Here is a 27,648-nt window from a genome sequence, read left to right on the forward strand (position 1 = left end):
CCATCCATGCCCCATTCTGAAAAGCACATCTGAATCAGCATATTGTTCCCAATGAAGAAGTTCCAAAAAATTGTGCATACTTTTTTTAACATATAAAAAACAGGGCAGTTTAAACTAGCCTCAAAATGACAAGCACACAAAGAAATTCCTGCGACCACATACTGATCCCTCAATTCCTGGGATTGCAATAATGCAAGGGGACAATGGTAGATCCCCTCTCAGCCAGCCTTTCCCAGAGGTCCTCCAGATGGGAGTTGGAGTCCGGCAACATGTGGAGGGCACCAGTTTGGGAAAGGCAGGTCTAGGCTTTGCTTGGAAGAGATTCAGGGTGATCCTTGCAAAGCTACCAACAAATTAGCCTTGCAGGAACTCAAGTCTTTATTGCAAGGAAGAGCCATCAAAGGAAATACATTTGGTTGCTCCTGGGAGGTGGAGAAACCCATTTTGAACAAACCAAACCACAGTGCTTGGTTTTCAGCAACACAAAACATGAAACAAGGCAGGGAAAGGAAGGGTATATGAAAATCCAAGGATGAAAATTACGCCCTAAATTCTCCATGGTGCACTCCAATAATAACCACTCATGTTTGCACCCACCATTTTGAAGTTCTGATTCAAGTGACCACCAGCATTATTTCTCTCTTGACACAACCACCCATCTTCTGGGAACAGAAGGGATTTTCAAAAACCTTTCGCAGGTCAGAAGCGTAGTGGAAGTTACTATGCCTCATTGATTAACAAGTGGTATTCGGGGCTCGGGGGCCAGAGCTATGCCAGAGCAATAAACTATTCTGCACATACACAAAACAAATCAACTTTTGACTGTTCCAAGATGGAAGGGCAATGATCTAATTTGTGAGACACAAGGCATCATATGGGCATTAGTTGTGCTAAGATGGGCAGAATTCCATCACAAAAATACAGGAATAAAATGCCTGATGAGAGAGGCACCCAACATTCCCACACACACATACTTGTGCACCATGTTTCAGCCACGACACTGATGTCCCAAAAGCATTATGCCACATGGTATGAAATCGGAGGAAGGCATATTATACTAAAAAGGCCATTGGCTTTTCTAGCTCAGTATTGTACACAAACACAGACAGCAGTAATCTACGGCTTTCTACAGAAGGTGTTCCCATCCCTACCTGGAGCTGCTGGGAATTGAACCTGGGACCTTCTGCCGGCAACACCATAAAGTCATAGAACGGAAGAGTTGGAAGGGGTCCCCGGGGTCATCCAGTCCAACCCCCTGCAATGCAGGAATCTCAACTAAAGCAGTCATGACAGGTCGCCATCCAACCTCTGCTTAAAAACCTCCAGGGAAAGAGGGTCCACCAGCTTGAGGGCATCAGTTCCACTGTCCAACAGCTCTTAGTTCTTCCCAATGTCTCGTTGACATTTCCCTTTCTTATAATTTGAATCCATTGGTCCGGGTCCTACCCTCTGGAGCTGCAGAAAAGAAGCCTGCTCCATCTGCACACCTTCCAACATGCCATTCACTGACACAAGATGTGGTGGTGTGCTCAATGCCCAATCTTTTGCACGTCTAGCCAAAAAAAATAAGCCACCTCAAATTCAGAGTTAACTTGCTACTAGGCAAACATGCGCAGAAATGCAAAGAATGTTTTTGCTAGATCAGATGGGCCTTTAGTCTGAGCCATCGAGCTCCTGTGTTCTTTGTTATCCTCTTATGCGTAGGGTTTCTGCGGACAGGATTCGAAGGCTACTTCCCCTGAAAAAATTACTGTACTTCAGTTGTCAAATGGTGCCGTTCACACAGCACCTTCCTTCATAGGAAAGAATGCATGTTCAGTTGGATGATGATAGACCTCACCCACCCTGCCCTTTCCCTTGAAAACAACAACAAATATTTCTCATCTTTATCTCTTGAGCAGCAATAGGGAAACCCCAGGCAATTGGGCGGCTACGAGTAGAAAACAATGGAGTAGAAGAAACAGGTTAATATCCAATAGTTTATTATCCTATTAACTACCTTCATTCATTAGGGACGTGGATGGCGGTGTGATCTAAACCACTCAGCCTAGGGCTTGCCGATCAGAAGGTCGGTGGTTCAAATCCCCATGACGCGTGAGCTCCCATTGCTTGGTCCCAGCTCCTGCCAACCTAGCAGTTTGAAAGCACATCAAGCGCAAGTAGATAAATAGGAACCGCTCCGGCGGGAAGGTAAACGGTGCTTAGTCATGCTGGCCACATGACCCGGAAGCTGTATGCCGGCTCCCTCAGCCAGTAAAGCGAGATGAGCGCCGCAACCTCAGAGTCGGTCACGACTGGACCTAATGGTGAGGGGTCCCTTTACCTTTACCTTCATTCAACTATTTCCTGTTCCCCTTTGCTTCCTGCTTACCCCCCACTTCCCTCCCTTGGGGATTCTCGAAAGCCACCAGGTTTATAATCCAGCTAACATTCTTTTGTTTGAACTCTTATGTGTTCAGGATGCACCGTATTATTCAATCAAGATTATTTGGAGCGTGTCATCTTCCTTTTCTTTCCCTGCCTCCCTTTCAATCACGGCAGTCTGAGGAGTTTTGCGCAAATCAAAAACTTCCTCCTATCACTGCAAACATGAGTCCGCAGAACAAAGGCTTTGCATCCTTTGTTGTGTGTGTTGCAAGACATATGCAACCACTGACATTTCTGCCAGCTGAGATTCTGCCGGTGAAAGAGAAGAGGAAACTGAGAGGAGATATGACAGCAATCTTCAAATAACTAAAGGCTTGTCACATGGAGGATAGAGCAAGCTCAGGAATCCTGGGAAAGGCTTCAACTGGCCAGCTAAACCAGGTGAGGGGTCTCAAACACTTGGCGAGTTTGGGGATTGAGCAGACAGGACCAATAGTGGGTCCAAAGGTCAAAGAAGGCAGTTTCTGCATGTGCTGTAAAGGGAAGTGAGGGGCAGGTTGGGCTCATCAACCTGGGAAGAAAGCCCATGTAGGGGAAGGAAAACTCTGGTCATCATCAGGAGAAGAAAAGGCTAAGGAGTAAACACAACACAAATACAGAGGGAAGTCCCTAAGTTGGTTGGATAGCGCCTTGTACGCCTCCATCCAGCGGTTTGACTCCAGTCCGGAGGCACACTCCATTGCCTCTCGAGACTTATTCTCATGTTATCAAATACGTTTCCGAGCACAATTCAAAGTGTTGGTGCTGACCTTTAAATGGCCTCAGTCCAGTATACCTGAAGGAGCGTCTCCACCTCCATCATTCTGCCCGGACACTGAGGTCCAGCACCGAGGGCCTTCTGGCGGTTCCCTCGTTGCGAGAAGCCAAGTTGCAGGGAACCAGGCAGAGGGCCTTCTCGGTGGTGGCGCCCGCCCTGTGGAACGCCCTCCCAACAGATGTCAAAGAGGAAAACAACTACTGTACCAGACTTTTAGAAGACATCTGAAGGCAGCCCTGTTCAGGGAGGCTTTTAATGTTTAATAGATTACTGTGTTTTATTTTTCTGTTGGAAGCCGCCCAGAGTGGCTGGGGAAACCCAGCCAGATGGGCGGGGTATAAATAATAAATTATTATTATATTATTATTATTATTATTATTATTATCAAATAGATGACAGCATTTTGCATCAAGTTTTCAAGATTAGGAGGATTAGCACATTCCTGAATGCATGAAAAATCCTAGTACCCTGAGATGCCAGGGACTGAACCTGGAGCTTTTTGCATGTAAAGGGCTGGTCTATGGGACCTTGGAAAGTCAAGGTGGAACAGGCAGTCCTGGGCTAATGACATGGGTCAATATAAGCCACATCCATCCATACACCATCAGCAATACTGAGTCAGGAAATCCATCTAATGTAGGAGCAAAAGACGAACCCTGCTAGAACAGGCCATTGGCCCAGCTTGCCCAGCATCCTGTCCTCACAGTGGCCAACCAGATGCTTCTGGGAAGCCTGAAAGTTCAACATGAATGCAAGACACCCTCCCCTCCTGAAACTGCCAGCAACTGCCATTCAGATACCTCCGACACGAGAAGCAGAACATCGCCATTGTGGCTACTTTCTGCACGCCATGTCTAACTTTATCAACTTGTATCTTGCCTGCCCTTTCTCTATACAAGAAAAGTCCAAAAGGCTGCAACCTCTCCTCGCAAGGGAACTTGCTCCATCTCCTTGATCATCTGCTTTGCTGGTGTCAACAGATATGACCTCACCGCAAGGCACAAGTAGGGGACCTTTTTCACCCCCAAAGCGTCACAGTATCTTCTGATGCTGGTGCAGAAGGTGAGCAGAGCAACAAATGCCCCCCCCCCCGGCCACAATAAGTGACTTCCTGCATACCCTCTTATCATCTCTCCAAACAAGCGAGAGGCGTGATCAGAGTTCAGGGGCCACATTCCAACGCCAGGCAAAAACAAGAACGGAGGATGCAGAGCAGGGTCAATAACAGATGGGGTTGGGGAGGGGGAGCACAGGGCCTGAAGCAAGTTTCGGAGGGCCGCATTTGATTCATCTCCCCGATAGCAAAGTGTGGCCCCCTTATCAACAGCAAAGACCAGCTTCCTTGGCGGATCGCCTCGCCTCACAAATACCCACTTAACTGCTTCCATCTGCAAATCTTGGTTGTTACAGGTGCCCCATAATACTCATTACACATTTGTAAAAAAAAACAAAGTGAAAAATGTCAGCACCCACACTTTGGAACTCCCTGCCTATTGACATCAAGCAAGCACATTTCGGGTGTCTGATATAACCACTTTGTCTGATATTTTTGTCTGACACATATTTTGTGTCTTATATAACCGCTTTGTTCATACACATAGAGAGTCGGCAGGAGTCTTAATCTGCTTCTTCATGTTAATTATTTTTAATAAATTATTTATTTTAACATTTTAAAACAGTCGCTTTTGAGTGAAATACTGAACTGCTTTAATATCCAGGAAACGGCATTATAATTATTTGCAACCTTGCAGCGTGCAGTGCAAATCTCTCGGAAACAAAAAGAGGTAAATTAAAAATACCTGGTCGGCTCCGAAGGGCGTGATGTTGGCCTTGACGGAGCCCACACTGACTCCCACGAGAACCAGTCCCACGAAGCTGGCCACCAGGCAATAGCGGTTGGCCCCCTGCAGCTGGCACGGGGCGTGGGTGATGTTGGGAGACACGGGCACAGAGCAGTTCTCTACGATCCGCAAGGGCATCTCCCCGCAGAGCCACTGGCGGGTGGTGGAGTAAGCCATGGCAGGGAAGACCAGCATGCCCAGCAAGTAGAGTGCCATGCTGAAGAGGATGGTGGGGAACTTGCCCAGCAGGGCGTCCGCCAACCAGCCCCCGAAGGGCGACACCAGGTAGGTGACGCCCATGAAGAGCAGCAAGGCCTGGCTGGCTTGGGCGCCTTCCCAGTTGTAGGGCACCCCGTTGAGGAACAGCACCAGGTTGGAGGTGATGCCGTAGAACGCCACCCGCTCCAGCATCTCTGCCAGCAGCACCGCAGCGCAGGCCAAGCGCCGGCCGCGGAAGGCGCTGGCGCTGGGGGAGCTGGGGGCCCCCCGGTGGTGGTCTCCCCCTCCTAAGAGGGGGCTCCTCTCCGTTGAATCTTCCATGGGGCGCAAGGAAATCTAAACGCCTCGGCCAAACTCCAGTGCAATGGAAACACCTAACAGCCTAAGGGACTAAGCCCGCTTACTTACCCCTACCCGCCCCCCCCAAAAAACCCCTCCAACTTGCTCACACTCTCAAGAGCCTCCCAACCCCGTGACCTAGTTGCTCCCCAACTCCGCTTTATCTGATCCAGAGCTCTGCAAGCCCAGATCTACCTAAGCTGCCCAGAACCTGTCTGTTTTGGGGTTCCTGTGGAAGGGGAGTTCTTTCTTTCCTTAAGGGCAGGGCTAACTTCTGGATACCCCACTCCCCCCGGCTCTCAGCTGTTCCCCATAACCCCCCTCCTTGCTCCACCCACCCGACCCCGAACTGCCCCACCCGGGATTCGAACTCGTGACTTCCCCCCGGTCAGGGCGCCTCCCTCGGCGCGGCTGCTCCGCTACCCCTGCCCTCCCCTCCCCTCCCCGCCGCGGCCGCCGAACCGGACCCCGCCGAACCCTCGCGCTCGGCGGCCCTTCCGAGATCTACGCTGCCCTCCCTCCGCCCAACTTCTCTCGGCTGTTGGAATGCCCAGGTCCTCCCCCCCCCCCGCCTGCCTGTCCCCTTCGGGCTCGGGCTTCGCGCTCGCTGATTGGCCGCGCCACGCGGTCGCTCACAGAAGGGAGGCTCTTCCCGGTTCAGCCCTCACGTGGTTAGCCGCGGCAAAATAGAACGCTCCGGGGAGGGAGAATATGCTAATCGAGGCAGGTGCGAGCGAACGGGGGCGTGGCTTGGCTTGTCCAATGCCGTTCCCTTTGCTTTTAATGGTTGTTGTTTTTTTGTCAATGGCAACTCGCAGTCTTATCAATGGAGTGAGCGTTGCCGCGTGAGTTCACTGTCGCAATAGCCTAGTCACGCTTTTTATTGGAAGTGAACCAAGGGAGTCGGTTTGTTTTTTAAGTACTCATTTATTTACTTTTGTAAATTGTGACTTATAAATTAACGTGCATACCAGGATACATTTGGGAAAGCAAAACCTAGAGCAGGTAATTATTCTGAACTCTCAGGTGCGAGGACGTACATTTGTAAGAAAACGCCAGTTGCTATTGAAAAATAGCGGGAGGCTGCTCCTGAGTACACCTAGCTTGCCGGCTTGCCAAACACGTCTGGCTGGCTACTCTGAGCGCTTTTTGACTGGTTACCTGTTCACCCGGTTTTCTATTCAAATACTATTTCGTGGTTGGTTAAATGAGGGGAAGGGAACCTATAGCCCTCAAGGTGTTGCTGAACTACAACTTCCATCAGCTCTGGCCATGCTTGCTGGGGCTGATTTGATTTGATTTACTATATTTCAGGCATGTCCAACATGTAGATCGTGATCTACCAGTAGATCACTGGACATTTGTGGTAGATCACTGGTAGATCACTGCCCCCCCCAAAGAAGCTCACTAACTTTGGCTCCCCTAAAAAAAGTTCAACTTTTTGTCCTGCACACACACACAAAAAACACGGGGCTTTCCCCCTCCCTAAAAAAGCTCAACAACTTTGACCTGAACCTCAAGAAAGGGGGGGATCACTGGCAGTTTTTAACTCTGTAAATAGATCGCAGTCTCTTGGGAGTTGGCCACCCCTGCTATATTTCTATACCTCTTGACACACATGAATCACAAAACAGCTTACAAACAATAAGCAATAACACCACAATAGAACATGTTTGGGGACCCAGGTGGCGCTGTGGTTAAACCACTGAGCCTAGGGCTTGCTGATCAGAAGGTCGGCGGTTCGAATCCCTGTGACGGGGTGAGCTCCCGTTGCTTGGTCCCAGCTCCTGCCAACCTAGCAGTTCGAAAGCACGTCAAAATGCAAGTAGATAAATAGGAACCGCTACAGCGGGAAGGTAAACGGCGTTTCCATGTGCTGCTCTGGTTTGCCAGAAGCGGCTTTGTCATGCTGGCCACATGACCTGGAAGCTATACGCCGGCTCCCTCGGCCAATAATGCGAGATGAGCGCGCAACCCCAGAGTCGGTCACGACTGGACCTAATGGTCAGGGGTCCCTTTACCTTTACTTTAGAACATGTTTATTTCAAATTTATATTATTGACATTTGTATTGGATAAGATTCTTAGAGAAGACACGAAGAGTCGGACACAACTAAACAACAAAGTACCACAGCATTCATAATGTATAAAACAATATTAACCACAATAACTTCTGTTTCAGTGTATTTGAAGAAGTGTGCATGCACACGAAAGCTCATACCTATGACAAACTTAGTTGGTCTCTTAGGTGCTACTGGAAGGATTTTTTTGTTTTATTTTGTTTTAACCACAATAACAAATCTAAATAAAATAAATAAATTAAGAAAAACCTCTGAAGGGCCAAAGTTTCCGCACAACTGCTCTTTAGAGATCTGGCACCTTGCTTATTTCCCCATATGGTTCATAATGCAAACCCATAAAGCGTACCCTGTCTCTTTTCGGTTTTATACCTCTGCCCAACACCGCCAACCCCAAATCACCTTTTGAAAGATGGAAGCGGAACGGAATGTACTGAATCTTGTTTCCAGACTGTGGGAGGCCGCTACAAACGCCTCGCTGATTACCATAGAGCTCAGAAGAAAAGATTGCCGCTTGAGATGCCTAGAAGAGCCGGCAGCAAGTTTCCGGTATCCAACACGAGGGAACGAAGGCGAGAGGGACGTGGCCGGAAGTAGGGCAAGGGAGACAGCTGTGCTCAGCCAGGGCCATGCGGTTGCTCATGTTGGGGGCTCTGCGAGCCCAGACCGGGAACGGCACCACCGCGAGGAGGATCCAGTAAGTGCTTCCCGCGTCTCGTGGAGGGGCTCGAAGCACCGGAGTTCCCCTAATAACGAGCAGGCAGGAGTTCGTTAGGTGAATTAGGGTTGCTACATACATTTATGTTGTATTTGAGGGTTGCAGCATTTACAATAAACAAATTTTCCGGCAGACTTGCAGTGTGTTTTGCAGGCAGAGATCCGTCAGGCGAAGCTGTTGGCTTTTGCATCTCCACACAGACCCACCCCCACCCTGAGTGTAAGTCTTCAACGTTTTGCACGCTTGCAGTAGAGGCAAGCAGATGTCACAACTAAAGCATTCATGGCAGGTGGACATCCAGCCTCTGCTTAAAAACCTCCAAGGAAGGAGAGTCTACCACTCATGGGACCATTCCACTGTCAAACACCTCTTACTGTCAGAAAAACAGTGTAGATTTTTGCATCCTTTTATATTACACACATATGCTGTTTGCTTCTCTGCATCTACACACACATTGAGTTTCACTCTGTAACATTTTATAGTTTTGTAATCAAGTAGCAGCTGATCTATGGAGTGTGTGTGTGTGTGTGTGTGTACAGTATTTGTGTGTATTGTACAATACAGGTGGCGCTGTGGGTTAAACTACAGAGTCTAGGGTTTGCTGATCAGAAGGTCAGCGGTTCGAATCCCTGCAACGGGGTGAGCTCCCGTTGCTCAGTCCCAGTTCCTGCCCACCTAGCAGTTCGAAAGCACATCAAAGTGCAAGACCGCTCCGGTGGGAAGGTAAACGGCGTTTCCGTGCGCTGCTCTGGTTCGCCACATGACCCAGAAGCTGTCTGCGGACAAACGCCGGCTCCCTCGGCCTATAGAGCGAGATGAGCGCTGCAACCCCAGAGTCGGACACGACTGGACCTGATGGTCAGGGGCCCCTTTACCTTTACAGTATTGTATGCACGCCAGGCATTTAAAGCACACAGATCCCCCTATAGTTTGCCCTTCACAGAGCTACTGTTCTAAGCAACCTTAGCGAGCTGTAGTTTCTAATAGTTCCAGGAGACTTTTCTATCCACTATACCACACTGGATTCCACCCAAAGTTACTGAGATGGAGAGAAACAGCTTGTCTGTGCTGTTTGACACTGTGTAAAGTTTCTAGAAGATATGTTAAACTCCGATCTTATTCCATTTTCTTCTGTGCTTGTAGGGATCATCTAGAAGCTGCTGGTCACTCATGTACCCTCGTGGATATCTCTTCCTGCAAATCCCCATTGGCAGTTTCAAATCTCATCTCCTCTGAGAACTTCGAGGCAGCTCTGGGCATTCATCTTTATAAAGCAGGCAGACTTCTGCAAGGTACTGGGGATTCTGGTTTTGTTTGTATTTCAGGTGTTGCTGCCATTGTTTTCCCATTTGGGAAAAAGCAAAATCTTCGTACAAACTTTTGCATATTTCTACCTGGTAGAAATTGTCTCCTAGCCCATCCTTCCCCGACCTTGTGGCCTCCAAATGTTCTTGCGTGACAGACCCCCATCAATCCGGCTAGTGTTGTTTGTCATCAACATTTGGATACCGACTGCCATTTTGAATCAAGATGGTGGATCAAAACATTGCTTTGGGGTGACTCTCCATTTGGGGACATAGTTTCAGCTGCCAAAGTTGGCATGAGGGGTCCCAAGATGGGGAAAGCAAACTTCACTATGGTGGCAGACGCCATTTTGAATCAAGAGGGTGGACCAAAACGTGACTTTGGTGTGATGGCACCCATTTTTATTTTTTTGGCACAGGCTTAGCCACCTCAGTATGTTGTTGCTAAACTCATCGTGAGATTTTGTCACAGATGGGGTGTTGGCTACTCCCGAGTAAGCACTCCACACATCCTCTGGATTTTCATAGTTTTATTGTGCATGCTATATACAGTGGTGAGATGTCTCAAATCATGTCTGCTCTGCATGGGGCAGAAGCCCACAATGGCCTCTCGTGGGCTCTGACCCCCCTTTTAAGACTCCAAACGCCCCTCCTCCTTGCTCTATGGGTCCTCCGTGGTCCCAAACCAGGCTCCTGAGGTGCCGTTCTCTCTCCTCCCTCCTTTCCAGCCCCTGCTGAAGCTAGCTCCTCCCCTGCTTCCCTGCTACCAACCTGGAGCTGAGCCACCAGGACTCTGCAGAGCCCTGGACCCGTCTTAACCCTTCCTGTTCCTGATTTGAACTCCCAGACTTGCTGCTGCTCTCCCATCTGGTGGAAGTAAGCAGAGTGGGCTGCTCTCTGCAAGCCCTCTCTCTTACATCCACCCCCCCTCCAGGCTCCCCCCCCCCTTTCTGAGGCCTGGTTTGCCTGGTCTGATGTCTGTAAAGAGGGCTGGAAGCCTGACAGGTCTTCCTCCTCTGTAGTGTGTGTAAAATCCTGTTCCCCGTCGGTGCTGGGTGGCTGGTCCGTGTAGTTCCTTCCGTTGTCATCCTCCTCCTCCCTCTGGAAAATTGCTTCCGATTCCCGGAGGGCTCCTTGGGTCTGCGTCTCCCCTGCTCCCCACCTGGGATCGCCCTCCCCCTCTGTGTTCCCTGTGCTACTGACGTGTGGTGGTTTGGGTCTGTGGGAGAAAGGAGCGTGCAGTTCCAGTGTGCGGTCCTCCCCTTGCATGGTGTGCGTGGTTGCCTCCGCGTTTTGGGAAGCAGGAGTGCCCTGCCTGGCCATCAGACATTTTAACCCCCCCTCCCCCCACCGGGAGCCCGGGCTCGCTGTGGCACTGTAGACCTCCTCCTCTTCCTTTCTTTCTGGAACCTCTTGGCTGCCTTCTCCCTCCACCCTTCTGTCTAGTGTCTTTTGTGTGATTTCTTCCCCCTCCCTCCTGTCAGCGTCTTGTGTTGGATGTGTGTCACGTCCTCGGAACCTTGGGCTTTCCCTAAAGTGTGAGAGCAAAGACCTGTGACCCACGGGATGGACCTTTCTCGCTGTAGGTGCTTCCCCCCTGAAGGTGACAGGGTTGATCTGTGTCAGAACCTTGAAGGGCCCCAGCCTTCTGGGTGCCAGCTTCTTCCCCCTTCCCCCCATGGGAAGGCCTTCTGACCACAGCCAGACCCTGTCCCCTCCGTGGAAGACCTTCTCCAGTCCCCTGTGATGGTCTGCCCCCTCCTTGTAAGCCTCATTGCCCCTTGCCACGTCTCCATCCAGTTGTTGGTGTACTGTCTCCCTCCTCTCACCCCATGCCTCAATAGGTGGTCCCCCAATCTCCCCCTCCCCCTGCTCTGGGAAGGCTCTGGGGTTTCGCCCAAGACTGGCCTTACTGGGTGTGAGCCTCGTGAAGACATGTACTGCATGCCCCTCCGTGGGGTTGTCATGATATTGCCTGAGAATCTTCCCTCTGAGGGAGTCCTGGGGCATATACCGGGCATCATTGCTAAAGAGTAACCCCTCTTTCTCGGCAAGCCCTTCCCCTGCCCCCTTTTTCTCCCTCAAGTCCCTCCGTATGTTCTGGGTAAAAGTGTCCTCTTTGGTGAGTTGGCTCAGTTTCTCTTCCTGCATCCCCGCCTCTGCGTCGTTCCATCCGCCTGGGGAGCTGATGTGGTGCGATCCTGAGGATTCTCCTTCTTTCCTGCAGTGCTCCTTGCCGTCTGCATCTCCAAAGGTGAGATCTCCCCGGCGCTGGCTGCCCACAGGGTCATTGTCCATTAAGTCCAAAGCTAGCACTTCTGCGTGCTTGTTCACTGTCATCTTCCGAGAGGGGGTCTGTTGCGTGACCTCACCCTCCTGCAATTCCCGGCCGCCTACGGTCAAGACGCTCATGGGCAGCTCCCTTGGGAAAATGGGAATCTGATCCTGCTTAGCCAAGTGCACCGATAGGAAATCGTTGCTGCTGCCCCTGCGGAGAAGCCCGACTGTCTCCTGGGTCTGGCCTCTTGGCAGCTGCAGACTCACTTCCATCTCTTTGTCGTGCTGTGGGGTGTTACAGGAGGGCTCAGTTGTTGGTGCTCTGCCTGGCCCCTCCCCTCCTGATCTGGCATCCAGGCTTGTGTCTGTGCCTGCCTGCTCTCGCCATTCCTTCCTCTGGGGGCAGTGTTCCACCCAGTGGCTGGGTGCATTGTAAAGGCATCTCCCGCCTTTCTCTTCCCTCTGTTTTCCCGCGTCAGCGTTTGAAAGTACCCGCGCGCGGGCTTTGTCCCTCTGCATCACCTCTGGCTGGAGGGGGCTGTGCTGTGCTGCAGCTGCCTCCCCGGGACTGTATGGGAACTTGTGGCCGCTGCCTTTCCCCTCCGTCTGTCCCCTCTGCCCGGACTCGCCTCTCAGCCTCCTGCACTTCCACGCCACCATGCCTCTCAGTCTTAGAGCCAGCTTGTGCTGAGGGTCGCCCTACGAAGTGCTGGCCCGTCCCGAGTGTCCTCTCTGCTTGTCCAGCCTCCGCTCCCCCGGCTTGGCTGTGTTCAGAGCTGCTCGGTTCACTAAGCTTGGCTTCCCCTGTGCCCGGGTGCCTACCTGGTGCTTGAGCCGTTCCATAGTTGCAGGGTGCTGGCAACTCATGCCAATCCTCCCTCGGCATCTCTCTCTTCTGCTTTAGATGCTGCCAACTTCATGCCGGCTGCTCCATTTGCAGCCCTCTTCCCTCGGGGTAGCCATCAAAAGATTGTGGGCTTGCTGTCACAGATGGGGTGTTGGCTACTCCCGAGTAAGCACTCCACACATCCTCTGGATTTTCATAGTTTTATTGTGCATGCTATATACAGTGGTGAGATGTCTCAAATCATGTCTGCTCTGCATGGGGCAGAAGCCCACAATGGCCTCTCGTGGGCTCTGACCCCCCTTTTAAGACTCCAAACGCCCCTCCTCCTTGCTCTATGGGTCCTCCGTGGTCCCAAACCAGGCTCCTGAGGTGCCGTTCTCTCTCCTCCCTCCTTTCCAGCCCCTGCTGAAGCTAGCTCCTCCCCTGCTTCCCTGCTACCAACCTGGAGCTGAGCCACCAGGACTCTGCAGAGCCCTGGACCCGTCTTAACCCTTCCTGTTCCTGATTTGAACTCCCAGACTTGCTGCTGCTCTCCCATCTGGTGGAAGTAAGCAGAGTGGGCTGCTCTCTGCAAGCCCTCTCTCTTACAGATTTCTTTTTTTTAAAATACACATATATATCCATTCAATTAATCAACATTTAAAATACATCAATTGATTTCCCCCCGTCCCCCCACCCCTTCCCCTTCTTCTCAACCTTCGCTAAACTGTCTTGTCAGTTTTCCTTCTTGTTTGTATCTGCACCTTTTGGTTTCTTTTCCTACAACATACCCTTTATTTTACTAATCTTCTACCACTTTTGTACATTCTTTCAATGCTATTTTCCTATTTCTTTCCTTTTATGTCTTGTTTCTTTCCCTTCTCTTTTTTCTCTCTCTCTGCCATATTTTCATTTGAGCGTTTAACAATCCTGTAATAGATTTGGTTTTTCCGCCTGGCACTTAATATAATCCATGAATGATTTCCAATTTTTCGCACTATCTTCTTTCTTTATTCCCTTTACTTCCTCATATCTCTTGGCCAAATTGCAATAATTCATTACTTTGGTTTGCCATTCCTCCTTGGTTGGTACCTTTTGAGACTTCCATTCTTTTGCAATTAATAATCTTGCTGCTGCTGTGTCATAACTTATCAAACATCTATCCTGTGGCCTGATATCTTCCCCTAGCATGCCTAGTAGGAAGATCTCCGGTTTTTTCTTGAATGAGTATTTCACTATTTTTTTAAGTTCCCTATAAACTTCCTCCCAGAACACCCTGATGTGTTTACATCCCCACCACATGTGGATATAGGAGCCTGTCTCATTTAGACATCTCCAGCATTGGTTGCTAACACCCGGGTGTCATCGTGAGATTTCTTGAGGTGGAGGTGGCAGTCTTTGTCGACATTTGGACACTGGAAGCCATTTTGAATCAAGATGCGACTTTGGCGTGACATCTCCCAATATTTGGCGTAACGGGTCCGAACTCACAAATCAGTCTATGCATTTTTAAATTGCAATGTTTTATGGTTTCCACAAATTCCTTGGTAGCCCCAGGCACTACCCATTAGTAGAGTTATAAAGTATGAGGATGAACTGGCATTGCAGCTAGAGTGTTGGACTAGGGCATGGGAGACCAGGGTTCGAATCCCCACTTGGCCTTGAAGCTCCACTGGGCAACCTCGGGGGCCATTCACATTCTCTCAGTCTAATCTCCCTCGCAGGGTTCTTGTAAGAATAAAATAGAGAGGGGTGAAGAGTGTGTGCCATCTTGAGCTCCTTTGAGAAAAGTTGAGATATATAAATATAATAAATGGTATCTGAAGAAGTGTGCATGCACATGAAAGCTCATACCAAAATAAAAACTTAGTTGGTCTTTAAGGTGCTACTGAAGGAATTTTTTTATTATAATAAATGAACTTTGTGATATAGGATGCCTCCTACTGGGTGGGGAAACCATACAATAATTGGGTAAGCCTGGGTCAGCTAGAACATACATCACATGTCCTCCTTCTGATTTATTTTTAACAGGCATTTATCGAGAATTTAAAAGCAGCCGTGTTACTAATTAGCAACCATCCCATTGCTATTTGTTAGCTTAATGAGGTGTAAAACTGCCCACTTAATTGTACTGTATTTGTTTCCCCACCTTCCAGAGCTTAAAAGAATGTAAAGCTTATTGCCTTGCCATCTTTATCAGTTGCAAGAAAAGAGTGGTGTTGTCCCTTGCTGTGGCTCATTTTGCTTTAATTGGCAGGGGTGTGTGGCAGAGGGACCAGATCTGAGGAGATGCAGCTTTTGAGTTTTGGATGGCGAGAGTAGGGAATCTATCAGCAGCTAGAGAACCTTGCTTGACTCTGACTGCAATCCCACACACGCTTGCTAAGGAGGAAGCCCTGTTGAAACTGGTAGGGCTTACTTTTGAGTTGTGCATGGAGATTTTACACATACTTTCCGCTCCGACTTTAGCTCATTGGTTGATTGGCAGACAGTGCTGAGCGCTGGCTTCTGTCAGGACAAATGGCATTCTAATTGCTGGTTCTAAATGTGTTTTGATGATGATAATCATTTACCTATTTGCCGCCCATCTGACTGGGTTACCCTAGCCACTCTGGGGAACTTCCAACAAATTAAAACACAGTAAGACATCAAACATTAAAAACTTCCCTATAGTGATGAATTTTAACTAAACTAGTTTTTGTTTTTGTTTTTATGACTTTGTTTTTAAGAGTGCTACTTTTAAACATTGTAAGCCACCTTGAATCCCAGCTAGGGAGAAAGGTGGGATATAAATATATTGAATAACAACAACAACAACAACTCATTCGCTAAAAGCACTGAAAGGCAGGAGTAATCAGGCTGGCTCATTTCATAGAAATCTCTTAGAAAGGTACCTGCACATTTTATTTCATTACTTTCTAAGAGGGCTGGAGACTAGGGTGGGTCATAAAAAACTTTTTTTGGAAAATGTTTCCTGTCTTGATCTTATATCAGGCGTATGGTATAAACATAGTCAAATTTCAAATTTGGGACAAATCGGTTAATATTTAGACCCTGCTCCTACAGATTGAAAGTTTGCCTCACTACGCGTGATGAAAACATAGGAATTTGACTCATTTATTCTCAGTATGTTAAATTGTGAACTAATAAACATAAATTATTTTTATGTAGAGCAATAATAGTTGCATACTATTATTTTCTGCAATATTTATTTATTTAAGATAAAACATGTTGATAATTTACATGAAAAACCAATGGTTTTGAACAAATTATATGGAACAATTAAGCAAACGGTGTACTAAACAAGTAAACATAAGCAATAAACAATAAAACAGCACTCATATTATGTGTTGCGTCAAAACATCACATTATACTTAATTACTTAGGTATAAATTGTACTAAATGCTTACATTTTGTGTAATTAATAAAATTATGCAACATTATACATTGTACATGTACACCATCTTATATCATGCTAAAAATATGCTTTTATGCCTAACACTAAACGTCTATTTTGGTGCAAAGTCCTTATTTGTCCCTTGTTTTGGGGAATTTAGAGCGATTGTTCATTGTTGTTTCGATGGTAGCATCACGTCTTTTCTCTCCAATAACTATCCTAGATGCTCTAGTAACCTCCTTCACTGCAAGTTCAACCATTTGCAAATGGCACTTTAATTTTGGAATTGTTAATGGAGTGGTCACAATATTTAACAGTTCATTGTTTGTTATATTGATGGCTCATATGTGTCAGTTTCCGACCATTTTATCTTTTGTTTCATACAGCCGGCAGATACGACAGACCCCCTTTTTTAAAGTGAAAGCTCGGCATCTGGGGGACACCAATGAAGGCCTTTCTGGGTGCCATGGCACCCGTGGCTGCTGGGTTGGCAAGCCATGGGGTACTTTTTGCATGGTTGCCAAAACTTACCTGCCATAAAAGAGATATTGGAAGGACGACTCAATTAAATTTAATCAAATTAACCCTTGCACCTCTGGGCTTTTTGCAGGCAGCGGGATTCCTTTTGGAATCATCTTTGGTGGAACCGACATCAATGAAGATGCCAAGTGTGACGAGAAGGCCAAAGTGATGGGGAGAGTGTTGGAGGAAGCCAGGTAGAGGAAAGAGCCAGATTCTTAGGCGAAAGAGGATCCTTGGGTAGTGATCTAGCCAGTCTATGTTGCTGCTGCTTCGCCCTCCACCCCATCTCAGATATCTTATTCATATTTCTTGATTATGAGGATGTTGTTGTTTACATAGCGTCTTCCCTCCCTCAGCCTAAATTTACCGCCTAAATTTTGACGCTGGCAGCAGCAGCAGAGCAAAGTGAGAGGGAAATAGAGGGAGGAAATGACAGTTTAAAATGGATAGCCCCCTGGAAATGGCAAGAGAAAATGAATGTCTTTTTTTACCTTGTTTGAAGCCTTGTATCCTTGGCTGCTTTTATGCAGCATTGGATAGGCTTCATTCTTGAGGGATCTGCGTTGTTTGTCGTTGGAACCCCAAGGTTTGCCAACTGGATATTGTGCGGCAAGTACTGGTCTTGAGCAAGATTTCAACTGGTGCATGCGCCAAGCTCCGGCTAAAAGGAAAACCACAGAAAAGGGTGTAACTCAATGGTTGAGCTTCTGTTGGGCATGCAGAAGGCCCATGTTCAGCCCCCAACAACATGCTCAGGTAGGCTGGGAAAGAGTCTTACCTGAAACCCTAGAGTGCTGTGACCTAGAGCCAAGCACCAAAGAGGCTGGGCGTTTTAGCGCTAGGGAACCATTCTCTGACGCCAAACCCAGCAATAGTTCATCACAAGGTGGTCATACTGAGGATTGTTTTGGGTAGCCTGCGCATCAGATGCAAGCCGGAATACTCACTACAAACAGCTCCCTGTACGAGCCCCTTGTGACGAACCATCACCCGATCTGGTGCCAGGTTTAATTAATATTTAAGCCAAGGGGGATTTGAGGTTTGCTTAACCCAAATCTGTCCACTGCTTTGCAGCTGAAGAAACAGTGGGATTTGAGTGATGCCGCTCCTATCATGTGATAGGATGTTCAAGGATACATTTTTTTAAAGCAAGGTTTTCTGAATTTTGACTTTGTGCTGCTAAAATTAGCCCATTAACACAGGGTATCCTGAGATTGCTGATGAAACAATGTCTGTGCTGCTATTTGGTAGCACATATCTTTGCATGACGGGGTTTTCAGCTGCTGTAAGGACAAAATGCTGTAGCAGGCTATGTATCCGTAATGATTTTGAGAGTATATCTGACAACCGTCTAACCCAGGGGTAGGCAACCTAAGGCCCGGAGGCTGGATGCGGCCCAATCGCCTTCTCAGTCTGGCCCACGGACAGTCCGGGAATCAGCGTGTTTTGACATGAGTAGAATGTGTCCTTTTATTTAAAATGCATCTCTGGGTTATTTGTGGGGCCTGCCTGGTGTTTTTGCATGAGTGGAATGTGTGCTTTTATTTAAAATGCATGTCTGGGTTATTTGTGCGGCATAGGAATTCATTCATATTTTTTTTCAAAATATAGTCCAGCCCACCACATAGTCTGAGGGACAGTAGACCGGCCCATGGCTGAAAAAGGTTGCTGAACCTTGGTCTAACCCCTACGTTGACCTACTTGTCAGCAAAATGTGTACTGAATTTTGGAAGATTTAGGACAGGTAAAAGGAAGTCCTTCTTCATGGGGCACCTGGCTAAACTCTGGAACGGGCTCCCCAGGAAGCAGCGATGACCATCAACTTGAATGGCTTTAAAAGAGGATTAGACCTATTCATGGAGGAGAGGCCCATTGATGGCTGTTACTTCTTGATGGGTATGTGGTACCTCCACACTTGGAGACAGCAATGCTTCTAAATACCCATTGCTGAAAGCCACAGGAGGAGAGAGTCTTCATGTGCTTGAATGCAGCTTGCTCATTTCCCAATTCCCACAGTCATCCAGTTGGCCACTGTGAGACCAGGAAACTAGATGAGCCACTGGCCTGATCCAGCAAGCTCCTCTTTTGTATTCTGCCACCCCAGTGATACTTCCCCAAATGGGCTTCTTTCATGAATGCTAACTATTAAAAATATTCATAGCCATTATATCTTAACACTGCTAGTATAACTGTATGTTTTTGGAATAAATTTTTATAGCTTATGAAGCGACGTCCCACAATCCCATGATTGGTGTTCTTAAATTCCCATTTAAAAAAAAGGTGGATAATGTTGCAAGAACTGTAGGTATTTCAACAAATTCCACATTAATGGAGGCGTTAAGTAAATTTATGCGTGGGTGCCTCGAGTAATGGTTATAAAGCAGGCAAATGCAGTAAAAACCTATGAAACCAATGGCTGCTGAAGACCTAAAGTCCAGAATTTGTGTGACAATAAATTGATGGTTCGCCATACCTAGTAAATTTGGACTTCTGGGCCACCGTACTGAAAAGGTTGGGAACCACAGCTGGAGGAGAGCAGAGCTCTGAAGTTGCTTCAGCAGTTACCAGACTGAGCCCTATTTCTACACAGACTGGCAGCAACGCTCTAGGCTTTCACAACATGAGTCTGTCTGGAGATGCCGGGGATTAAACCTGGGACCTTCTGCACGTAGAGCATATATTCTACCAGTGAGACATGACCCTTTCCTTTTCAGTAACTGAGCATGGGGTGCCAGTACAAACTAACTGGCAGAACTGTGTGATTTGCCTGCTACATAATCCGCCAAATTCTGTAAGGGTGGGGAGGTGGGAGCAGAAGCTCATTCAGCTTCATAAAAGAGCATGCCATTGTTCCATTTTATTTTATTTTAATCAAACTCTTCTTAAATGTTGGTGATTCTCCTTGAGGGCATATTTTTTAATTTTGCAGTCTTATCACTGGGCAGGCCATGAGCCACAGTTTCCCTCCCACTCAAGAACGTGAAAGATGGGAAATACAATTTGCACTGAAAAGAAATTGGAGCAAGGTGTTTGAGCGGAAGTCCATGTCTTTGGCTAGGTTTTTGATCAACTTTAAAGCTGTCGGGCTTCAGCATAGGCCGTCTAGTGTGACAATTAACCTCCTGACAAGAGCCTGAGGCCAAACAGCCTCCGCTTATTTCAAAACAATAGGCAAACCTTATACGAACAGAGGAAGAATACTGAATTTGCCCATTTTGCTCAGAATTGCCTGCACAGACCGGCAGGGTTTCCAGCAGGAAATCTTTCCCAGCCCCAGCTGCAGATGCCATTGGGAAATGAACCTAGGACTTTCTGCATGCAAGGCAGGCGTTTTGTCCCTGAGCTAGGGCCCTTGCCCTGCCCTTATGCAAAGCACAAGCAAAATAGAAAGAGAAGGGTCAACAGAGAATGCCAGCAGAAGGTAAAGAACATATGAAAGAATGAGGAAGGCAAAAGAGAAGTCTGTATACAAGTGTGAGTTTCTAAAACAGAGCTTTCCAAACTCATGTTGGTGAGTGACACACTTTTTAGACTACGGCAGACCAACACGGCTACCTACCTATAAAAAGGTAAAGGGGCCCCTGACCATCAGGTCCAGTCGTGTCCGACTCTGGGGTTGCGGCGCTCATCTCGCTCTATAGGCCGAGGGAGCCGGCGTTTGTCCACAGACAGCTTCCGGGTCATGTGGCCAGCATGACAAAGCTGCTTCTGGCGAACCAGAGCAGCGCACGGTAACGCCGTTTACCTTCCCGCTTGGAGCGGTACCTATTTATCTACTTGCACTTTGATGTACTTTCGAACTGCTAGGTGGGCAGGAGCTGGGACCGAGCAACGGGAGCTCACCCCGCTGCAGGGATTCGAACCGCCGACCTTCTGATCAGCAAGCCCTAGACTCTGTGGATTAACCCACAGCGCCACCTGGGTACCAACCTACCTATATCTAGCACTTTTTAGATATGCATCATTTCATGACACAGTAATTCAGTTTTACTAGCAAACCAGAGGTCAAACTAACTCCTTTCCAGTCTTGGGAGGAGCGTGGGAAGTGTTCGCGCAACACAACTACACACTGCAGCCGACACACTAACGTGTCATGACAAACAGTTTGGACAGCTCTGGTCTAAAACATTGGGTCCTGATTTGACCTCCCTTTGTTCTCTATGCCTCTAGGTTTGCAGTGTCCTTCACAGAGTCAATGAAGGAAGCAGCTGCAGTGTATTGGGTATGTAATTCTGGCGTTTCCAGTCGTATCTGCAGAGCGTTGCCCTAAAATGTGGGTTTGTGGGGACTCTGTGGCCCTCAGCTGTTGCTGGACTACAACTCCCATCATTCTTGGGCGTTGGCCATGCTGGTCAGATGGATGGGCGGCTCCTGGTGGAGAAAATGGTTGCTGCTGGTTGCTGGGAGCAGAGCAATACCATGAAGACCACAGGTCCATCTAGAGCTGTCCATGTAGACTTGGAATCGTAGAACTGGAGACTTGGAAGGGAGCCCATGAGCCACCTAGAGCAAGCCAGGGTGATGATACCTTGCCTGGGGTTCTGGCATAACAGCAACGTGTTTCTGAGTGCCCATAAATTGTGGTGCAGTGGGGGCCAGGTTTGGGGGGGGGTGGAGAAGAGGAAGGACGCATGTCTGAGGCTCATATGGCTCTTCAGGAACGCAACATCAAACTGAGGTTTAGGGTTGCCTCTTGACTGGTCCACTGGCTTTTGTATGCAGTGACTAAAACATGTCTGACATGAAGAGGGATTTGGTTTAGAGAGCTCTAGAGAAGGCAGATTTGCTTTCCATATAAATACAGTATTTGATAGCAATGACAGACAGGGCTTTAATTTATTTTGATACAGTCAAAAAACCCTACTCCAGATAAGTACACTCTTTTTCTATGATTCTCTGCCTTCAACACAAATTACGCCTTCCTTTGTTGGCAACCGTCCTCTCCCCATCAAACTGCAACCTTCATTATTCCTTCTTGTTTTATTCCCCACCTCCCACTCCTTCCAAGAGGATCCACACACACATACACACACCATCTATCTCTGTGCAACAGACACTTGCTATTTTATGCTATGAAATGTTGCTGGTATGTTAGCATTTATTTTTTAAGGGCTGCTTTTGAGCTAGGCTGGTAACTGTCAAGGGCGTACCCACCACGGGGCAAGTTAGGGCAGCTGCCCTACTCTAGAAGCAGGGCTGGTGGGCAGAGGCGGAGCACAGCCCGGCGGAGCACGAGTTCGCCATTCCCGCCGCGCCGCACCCTCCCTCCAGCTCCCCGGCGCGCCCTCAGGCAAGGCCAAGCGCGGCGGGGAACCAGGGAGCGTGGCGCGGTGGGCGGGAACGCCGAACTCTCGCTCCGCTGGGCTGGGCTCCGCCTCCGCCCACCAGCCCTGCTTTTAGGGAGGGGCACAGCCCGGCGGAGCGCGAGTTCGCCGTTCCCGCCCGCCGCGCTGCGCCCTCCCTCCAGCTCCCCGTCGCACCCTCTGGCAAGGCCAAGCGCGGCGGGGAACCAGGGAGCGTGGCGCGGCGGGCGGGAACGCTGAACTCGCGTTCCGCTGGGCTGGGCTCCGCCTCCGCCCACCAGCCCTGCTTCTAGGGAGGGGCACAGCCCGGCGGAGCGCGAGTTCGCCATTCCCGCCCACTTTGTGGCCCCTCCCCTTCCGTGCCTTGGCCCCTCCCCTTGCCCCCCCCCTAGTTTTGATCCTGGGTACGCCCATGGTAACTGTGTCAAATTTCAAAATTGGTTGATGGAGACCATAAATATCGAGTAAAGTTCTTTTTCAAGCTTCCCGTTCTCACCTGCTCCTGACCTCGCTCTGGTGCTCCTTTCTAGTAAGAGCCAATCCCGTTTGAAATTCTCTTCTTTGGGATGCACATACAGGGGGTCAATAAACCTTTCTAACCGGTGTGCACATTTGCAAATCAGAGGAGCCGTCTTGGTCGCTCTACACACATACACAACACAACCAAGCAGCCATTTCGACTTATTTTGTTGGCCGCAGCAGAATTCTTCTTTCAAGACTTATTTTAGCACGGGGGGTGGGGGGGGTGGACACCCTCTGGGTGGAGGGAAGGCCTCTGTGGGGCACATTTCCATGGGCATCAGGCTGGTGACCCCTGCAAAGTTTTCATTGTCAACATTCTGAAGCCAATGGCGAGCTACAGTTTTGGAGGTCCAGTTGGCTTATTCTTTATATTTTATTGGAATATTTTATACCTCATCTTTAAGGGTAAAACCATCACAATTTTTTAACTTTAAAAACAAAAGATCTATAGCACCTTTCAAGAGTGAAATCCTCCCCCAGGCCGTTCACATATTGTATCAATGTGCAACCGTAAAATACGAAAAATATCACCAATGAAAATGATCTCTTGCTGTTTTGGTAGAACGTAGTCCCACATTCTTAAAAGTAGCCACCAGATGTTTGGAGGATGGGTGGGGAAAATATAAGAAAAATAGCAAAAGTCCTTCGGAACAACCTCCACCACAGCCTCGGGGCCACTCTGGAAAAGGCCATGCTCCTAACAATATCTGATGTCATCACATTGACAATTGAAAAATGCTCTGAGCAGGAAGCCAGCATCTCTATTGCGGGGGGGGGGGGGGTAAAGAAAGCAACCATTTTAAAGTGCTTAATCTTAATCTCCTTATGCAGGTGTTTTAGGGAGAGTGGTTTCTGAAACACAACCATTTCGTGTGTATGTATATGTGTACTGTAAATATTTTCTCACCTTTGCATCGCTCAGTTAAATTAACTTGCTTTCCCTTCATGCCTCTGTTTTTAAGCCTCGTGCCAGGAGTAAAATATATGTTCAGGCTCAAGGTAAGTGTTCTCAGTTTCCTATTTCTGCAGAGAAAAACGGAATCATGGGTGGGGTTTATGAATCATGGCCATCTTCTTCTTAGTTATGTATATATATGTATATTATTTATGATTTCCAGGTTTATACATTTCAATAATTTTACAGTCATTTTAACTTTTCAAAACTTGACCTCTTTCCCCCTCTTTCTGCAGTTCCTTACATTTATTTTTACTATTTTCTGCATATCCAAATTAACTTAATTTGATCATTTATTCATCTACTTTAAATATATACTCTTATGAAACTGCAGGTTATTACAATAATCCACCAATGTCCTTATCTGTTTACAGTTTGTTTGTAAATATTCAATAAACCATTTCCATTCTTTTATTAAAAGTTTGTTATCTTGATTTCTTATTTTTCCAGTGAGTTTCACCATTTCTGTGTATTCCATAAGTTTTTGTATCCATTCTTCTTTCCATTTTTGGGCGAGTAACATTCTTCCCACTGTAGTAACGTACATGAATAAATTGGTGTACAGTTTGAGTAGTTCTGTCCATATAATTCCCAAAAGGAAAGATTCTAGGTTTTTGTTTTTGTTTTACAAATGTTCTTTGAAACATCTTTTTCAATTCATTATACATCATTTCCCAGTAAGCTTTAACCTTGCTACAAGACCACCACATTTGATAAAAAGAACCTTCTTTCTCTTTACATTTCCAACACTTATTTGATTTTGATTTATACATTTTTGCCAATTTACTTGGTACTTCTGCGCATGCACAGACAGCGGCAGGCACTGCCGCACATGCGCAAATCATGGCAAACCTGGTGTTTACTTCCGGGTTTGCCGCAGACGCAACGTGGAACGTCCACGAGAGGAGGTGTATGCAAGTTGAGGTTCCACTGTAGAAACTAGCCCCTTGTATAAAGGTGAAAGTTTGTTTCAGCCCTCTGGCTGAAAAGCATTCCCCACCCCTGAGCTCTGCTTCCAAAGGATGTCCAGGCCAGGGGATGCTGTAATAGCCGCTCACATAAAAGGTGTCCTAAAGAGAGGAGGTGTTAAAGGATGCCTCTGTCAATGGCTGGAGTAGCATTTCTGATTTTAGTGGCAATGAAATCTCCACCTTCACGCATTTGGGAAAGTAGCTATGGCAAGGGTAGCCAGCATGGCTTCTTCCGAGTGCGGCTGGATTGCAGCTGCCATCATCCTTGACCGTTGGCCATGTTAGCTAGGGCTGATGGGAGTTGGGAGTCCAACAGGCTCTGGAGGGGTACGGGTTCCGCAACTCTTATATACAAGCCCCAGCACATTGAATAGTTTCTGGAAGGGAGGAGGAATGCCGCTAACATGGATGAAGCTTGCCTGCCATTGATTACTTCCATGAACCATTTAATGCACGACTGCTTGTTTTTGTTTTGTTTTTAATTTATTATTATCAGGAATTGTGACCACCTGCAACGCTTCTTTCAACTGGAAGAGATTTCTGCAGTCTGAAGGTAACAAGAAGGCAAAGTCTCCTCGCTCTGTCCTTGTATCAGGGCAAGTGCCGGGAGCAGGTCAGCAATGATTCACAAGGTGTCAGCGAAATTTTATTTTTATTCGAAAAACGAAACAGCTCAGGCCTAGTGAGCACAGCAACTCTTCCCAATAGATCTTGCAGCTGTAAGGAATGAAGGTCCCTCCTTCCCACCACTCTTAAGTCTCCTCGTCCCCCAAGTCCTTCCCAAGCAATCTGAGACTCTGACGCTTTGTCTGTCTCTTCTCCATCCTCTTCATCCCTCTTTGGGTTCTCAGAGACCAGTGGGGAGGGGAGCTGGTTGCAGCAGGAGAGAGAGACACACACCCCCCGCCTTCTTCAGCAGCCTGCCTGATCTCTACCTCTTTACAAAAATGCAAATGCAAAATGCTGGCTAATACTGTTAGTAAATGTATAATTGGTATGATGTCATTCAAAATATACGAATAAGCCACTTCAAAACAATATATCAACACATCTCACAAAGTATACAAGTAACTGCACATTGTTATATGTATCCGAGTCAAACAAAGATTCAAACAACCGATGAATAGCGAGGAATGCCAAACCGTCTCTCAAAGGAAGACGTCTCACAAAAGTCTCAAAAGGACAGTGCATCCAGAATAGTTCAACTGTTTCAGAATGAAGTTTTCATCAGCGAATAATTATCATAGAGACCACAAGGGCCATCCAGTCCAACCCCCTGCCAAGCAGGAAACACCATCAAAGGGTTCCTGACAGATGGCTGTCAAGCCTCCGCTTAAAGACCTTCAAGGAAGGAGACTCCACCACACTCCTTGGCAGCAAATTCCACTGTCAAACGGCTCTTACTGTCAGGAAGTTCTTCCTAATGTTTAGGTGGAATCTTCTTTCTTGTGGCTTGAATCCATTGCTCCGTGTCCGTTTCTCTGGAGCAGCAGAAAACAACCTTTCACCCTCTTCTGCATGACATCCTTTTATATATTTGAACATGGCTATCATATCACCCCTTAACCTCCTCTTCTCCAGGCTAAACATACCCAGCTCCCTAAGCCATTCCTCATAAGGCATCGTTTCTAGGCCTTTGACCATTTTGGTTGCCCTGCTCTGGACACGTTCCAGCTTGTCAGTATCCTTCTTGAACTGTGGTGCCCAGAACTGGACACAGTACTCCAGGTGAGGTCTGACCAGAGCAGAATACAGTGGTACTATTACTTCCCTTGATCTAGATGCTATACCCCTATTGATGCAGCCCAGAATTGCATTGGCTTTTTTAGCTGCTGCATCACACTATTGACTCATGTCAAGTTTGTGGTCTACCAAGACTCCTAGATCCTTTTCACATGTACTGCTCTCAAGCCAGGTGTCACCCATCCTGTATTTGTGCCTTTCTTTCTTTTTTTGCCCAAGTGTTGTACTTTACATTTCTCCTTGTTAAAATTCATCTTGTTTGCTTTGGTCCAGTTCTCTAATCTGTTAAGGTCATTTTGAAGTCTTCTGGGGTATTAGTCACCCCTCCCAATTTGGTGTCATCTGCAAACTTGCTCAGGATGTCCTCAAGCCCATCATCCAAGTCATTGATAAAGATGTTGAATAAGACTGGGCCCAAGACAGAACCCTGTGAAATATACATACTAGTGAAGATCATACTAGTGCAGGCATCCCCAAACTTTCGCCCTCCAGATGTTTCGGACTACAATTCCCATAATCCCTGACCACTGGTCCTGTTAGCTAGGGATCATGGGAGTTGTAGGCCAAAACATCTGGAGGGCCGAAATTTGGGGATGCCTGTACTAGTGGATCAGTCTTCCTTTGAGACTTTTGTGAGACGTCTTCCTTTGAGAGACGATTTGGCGTTCCTCGCTATTCATTGGTTGTTTGAATCTTTGTTTGAATCTGATACATATAACAACTTGTAGTTACTTGTATATTTTGTGAGATGTGTTGTGTGATATATATATTGTTTTGAAGTGGCTTATTCGTATATTTTGAATGACATTATACCGATTATATATTTACTAACAGTTATTAGCCAGTGTGTTTATATTTGCATTTTTGTAGATTGTCACATTTTGCAATGCAGGGGTTTGTGTTTCTTCTAATCTCTGCCTCTTGGCATCCCTACTCTCCAGCCTCCGCTTCTGCCACAGCCTCTTCCTGCTCACTAAACTGTTCCCTCTTCAGCTTCCGACACCTCCTGCCCCCAGTCTGCTCCCACTCATTGTCGCCCCACCACCAACACCCGGTCTGTGCCTTCTCCCCTTGGGGGTTCCCCAGCTGGTGTCTCCCACTTCTCTTCCACATCCAGTACAGGTGCCACATCCTTGAATGCACAGATGGTGACGGGGTTAGAGCCGGTTGTGCAAAGTTCTGGACAGGAAACAGGGTTTCCAATCCCAGTGTGGTTCATGGGCGACTCGAATGGCTCTAAACTTTGCTGTCACCCCTGTGTAGGCCAGCTAAATTGGCGAAGCAAATTGAAAACTTCTTTCTGAATGGATCTTTTCAGGCCCCTAGTTAAAATTCCCTTCTTCTTTTCATCCCGGGTTTTCATAATTAATGTCCATAACCTTCATTTAAGTAGCGTAAAACAAGGCTCCTTTTGAGAGAGCCTGAATTGAAAGCTAAACAGAGGCTGTCT

General features: G+C 47.5%; 2 protein-coding genes across 4 annotated transcripts in view; one reads left to right on the forward strand and one right to left on the reverse strand.

Moving 5' to 3' along the window:
- The window catches only part of SLC15A4 (solute carrier family 15 member 4), a 66,111-nt gene extending 60,102 nt beyond the window's left edge, over positions 1–6,009 (reverse strand). The window contains exon 1 of the mRNA XM_035098007.2: positions 4,984–6,009. Within this exon, the coding sequence (XP_034953898.1) occupies positions 4,984–5,565 (582 nt within the window). The 5' untranslated portion in view covers positions 5,566–6,009. The remainder of the gene's footprint in view (positions 1–4,983) is intronic.
- A 2,240-nt stretch (positions 6,010–8,249) lies between these two features.
- GLT1D1 (glycosyltransferase 1 domain containing 1) overlaps positions 8,250–27,648 on the forward strand; it is a 68,116-nt gene continuing 48,717 nt past the window's right edge. For all 3 annotated transcript variants that reach the window (XR_009556943.1, XM_035098452.2, XM_035098453.2), the window contains exons 1-6: positions 8,250–8,357; positions 9,522–9,670; positions 16,793–16,898; positions 20,875–20,926; positions 23,492–23,528; positions 24,952–25,008. Coding sequence is in view for 2 of the 3 variants with exons in the window: in XM_035098452.2 (XP_034954343.1) it covers positions 8,290–8,357; positions 9,522–9,670; positions 16,793–16,898; positions 20,875–20,926; positions 23,492–23,528; positions 24,952–25,008 (469 nt within the window). In the remaining variant the exon portion in view is untranslated. The remainder of the gene's footprint in view (positions 8,358–9,521; positions 9,671–16,792; positions 16,899–20,874; positions 20,927–23,491; positions 23,529–24,951; positions 25,009–27,648) is intronic.

Source organism: Zootoca vivipara, chromosome 17, assembly GCF_963506605.1.
Source record: "Zootoca vivipara chromosome 17, rZooViv1.1, whole genome shotgun sequence".
NCBI lineage: Eukaryota > Metazoa > Chordata > Lepidosauria > Squamata > Lacertidae > Zootoca > Zootoca vivipara.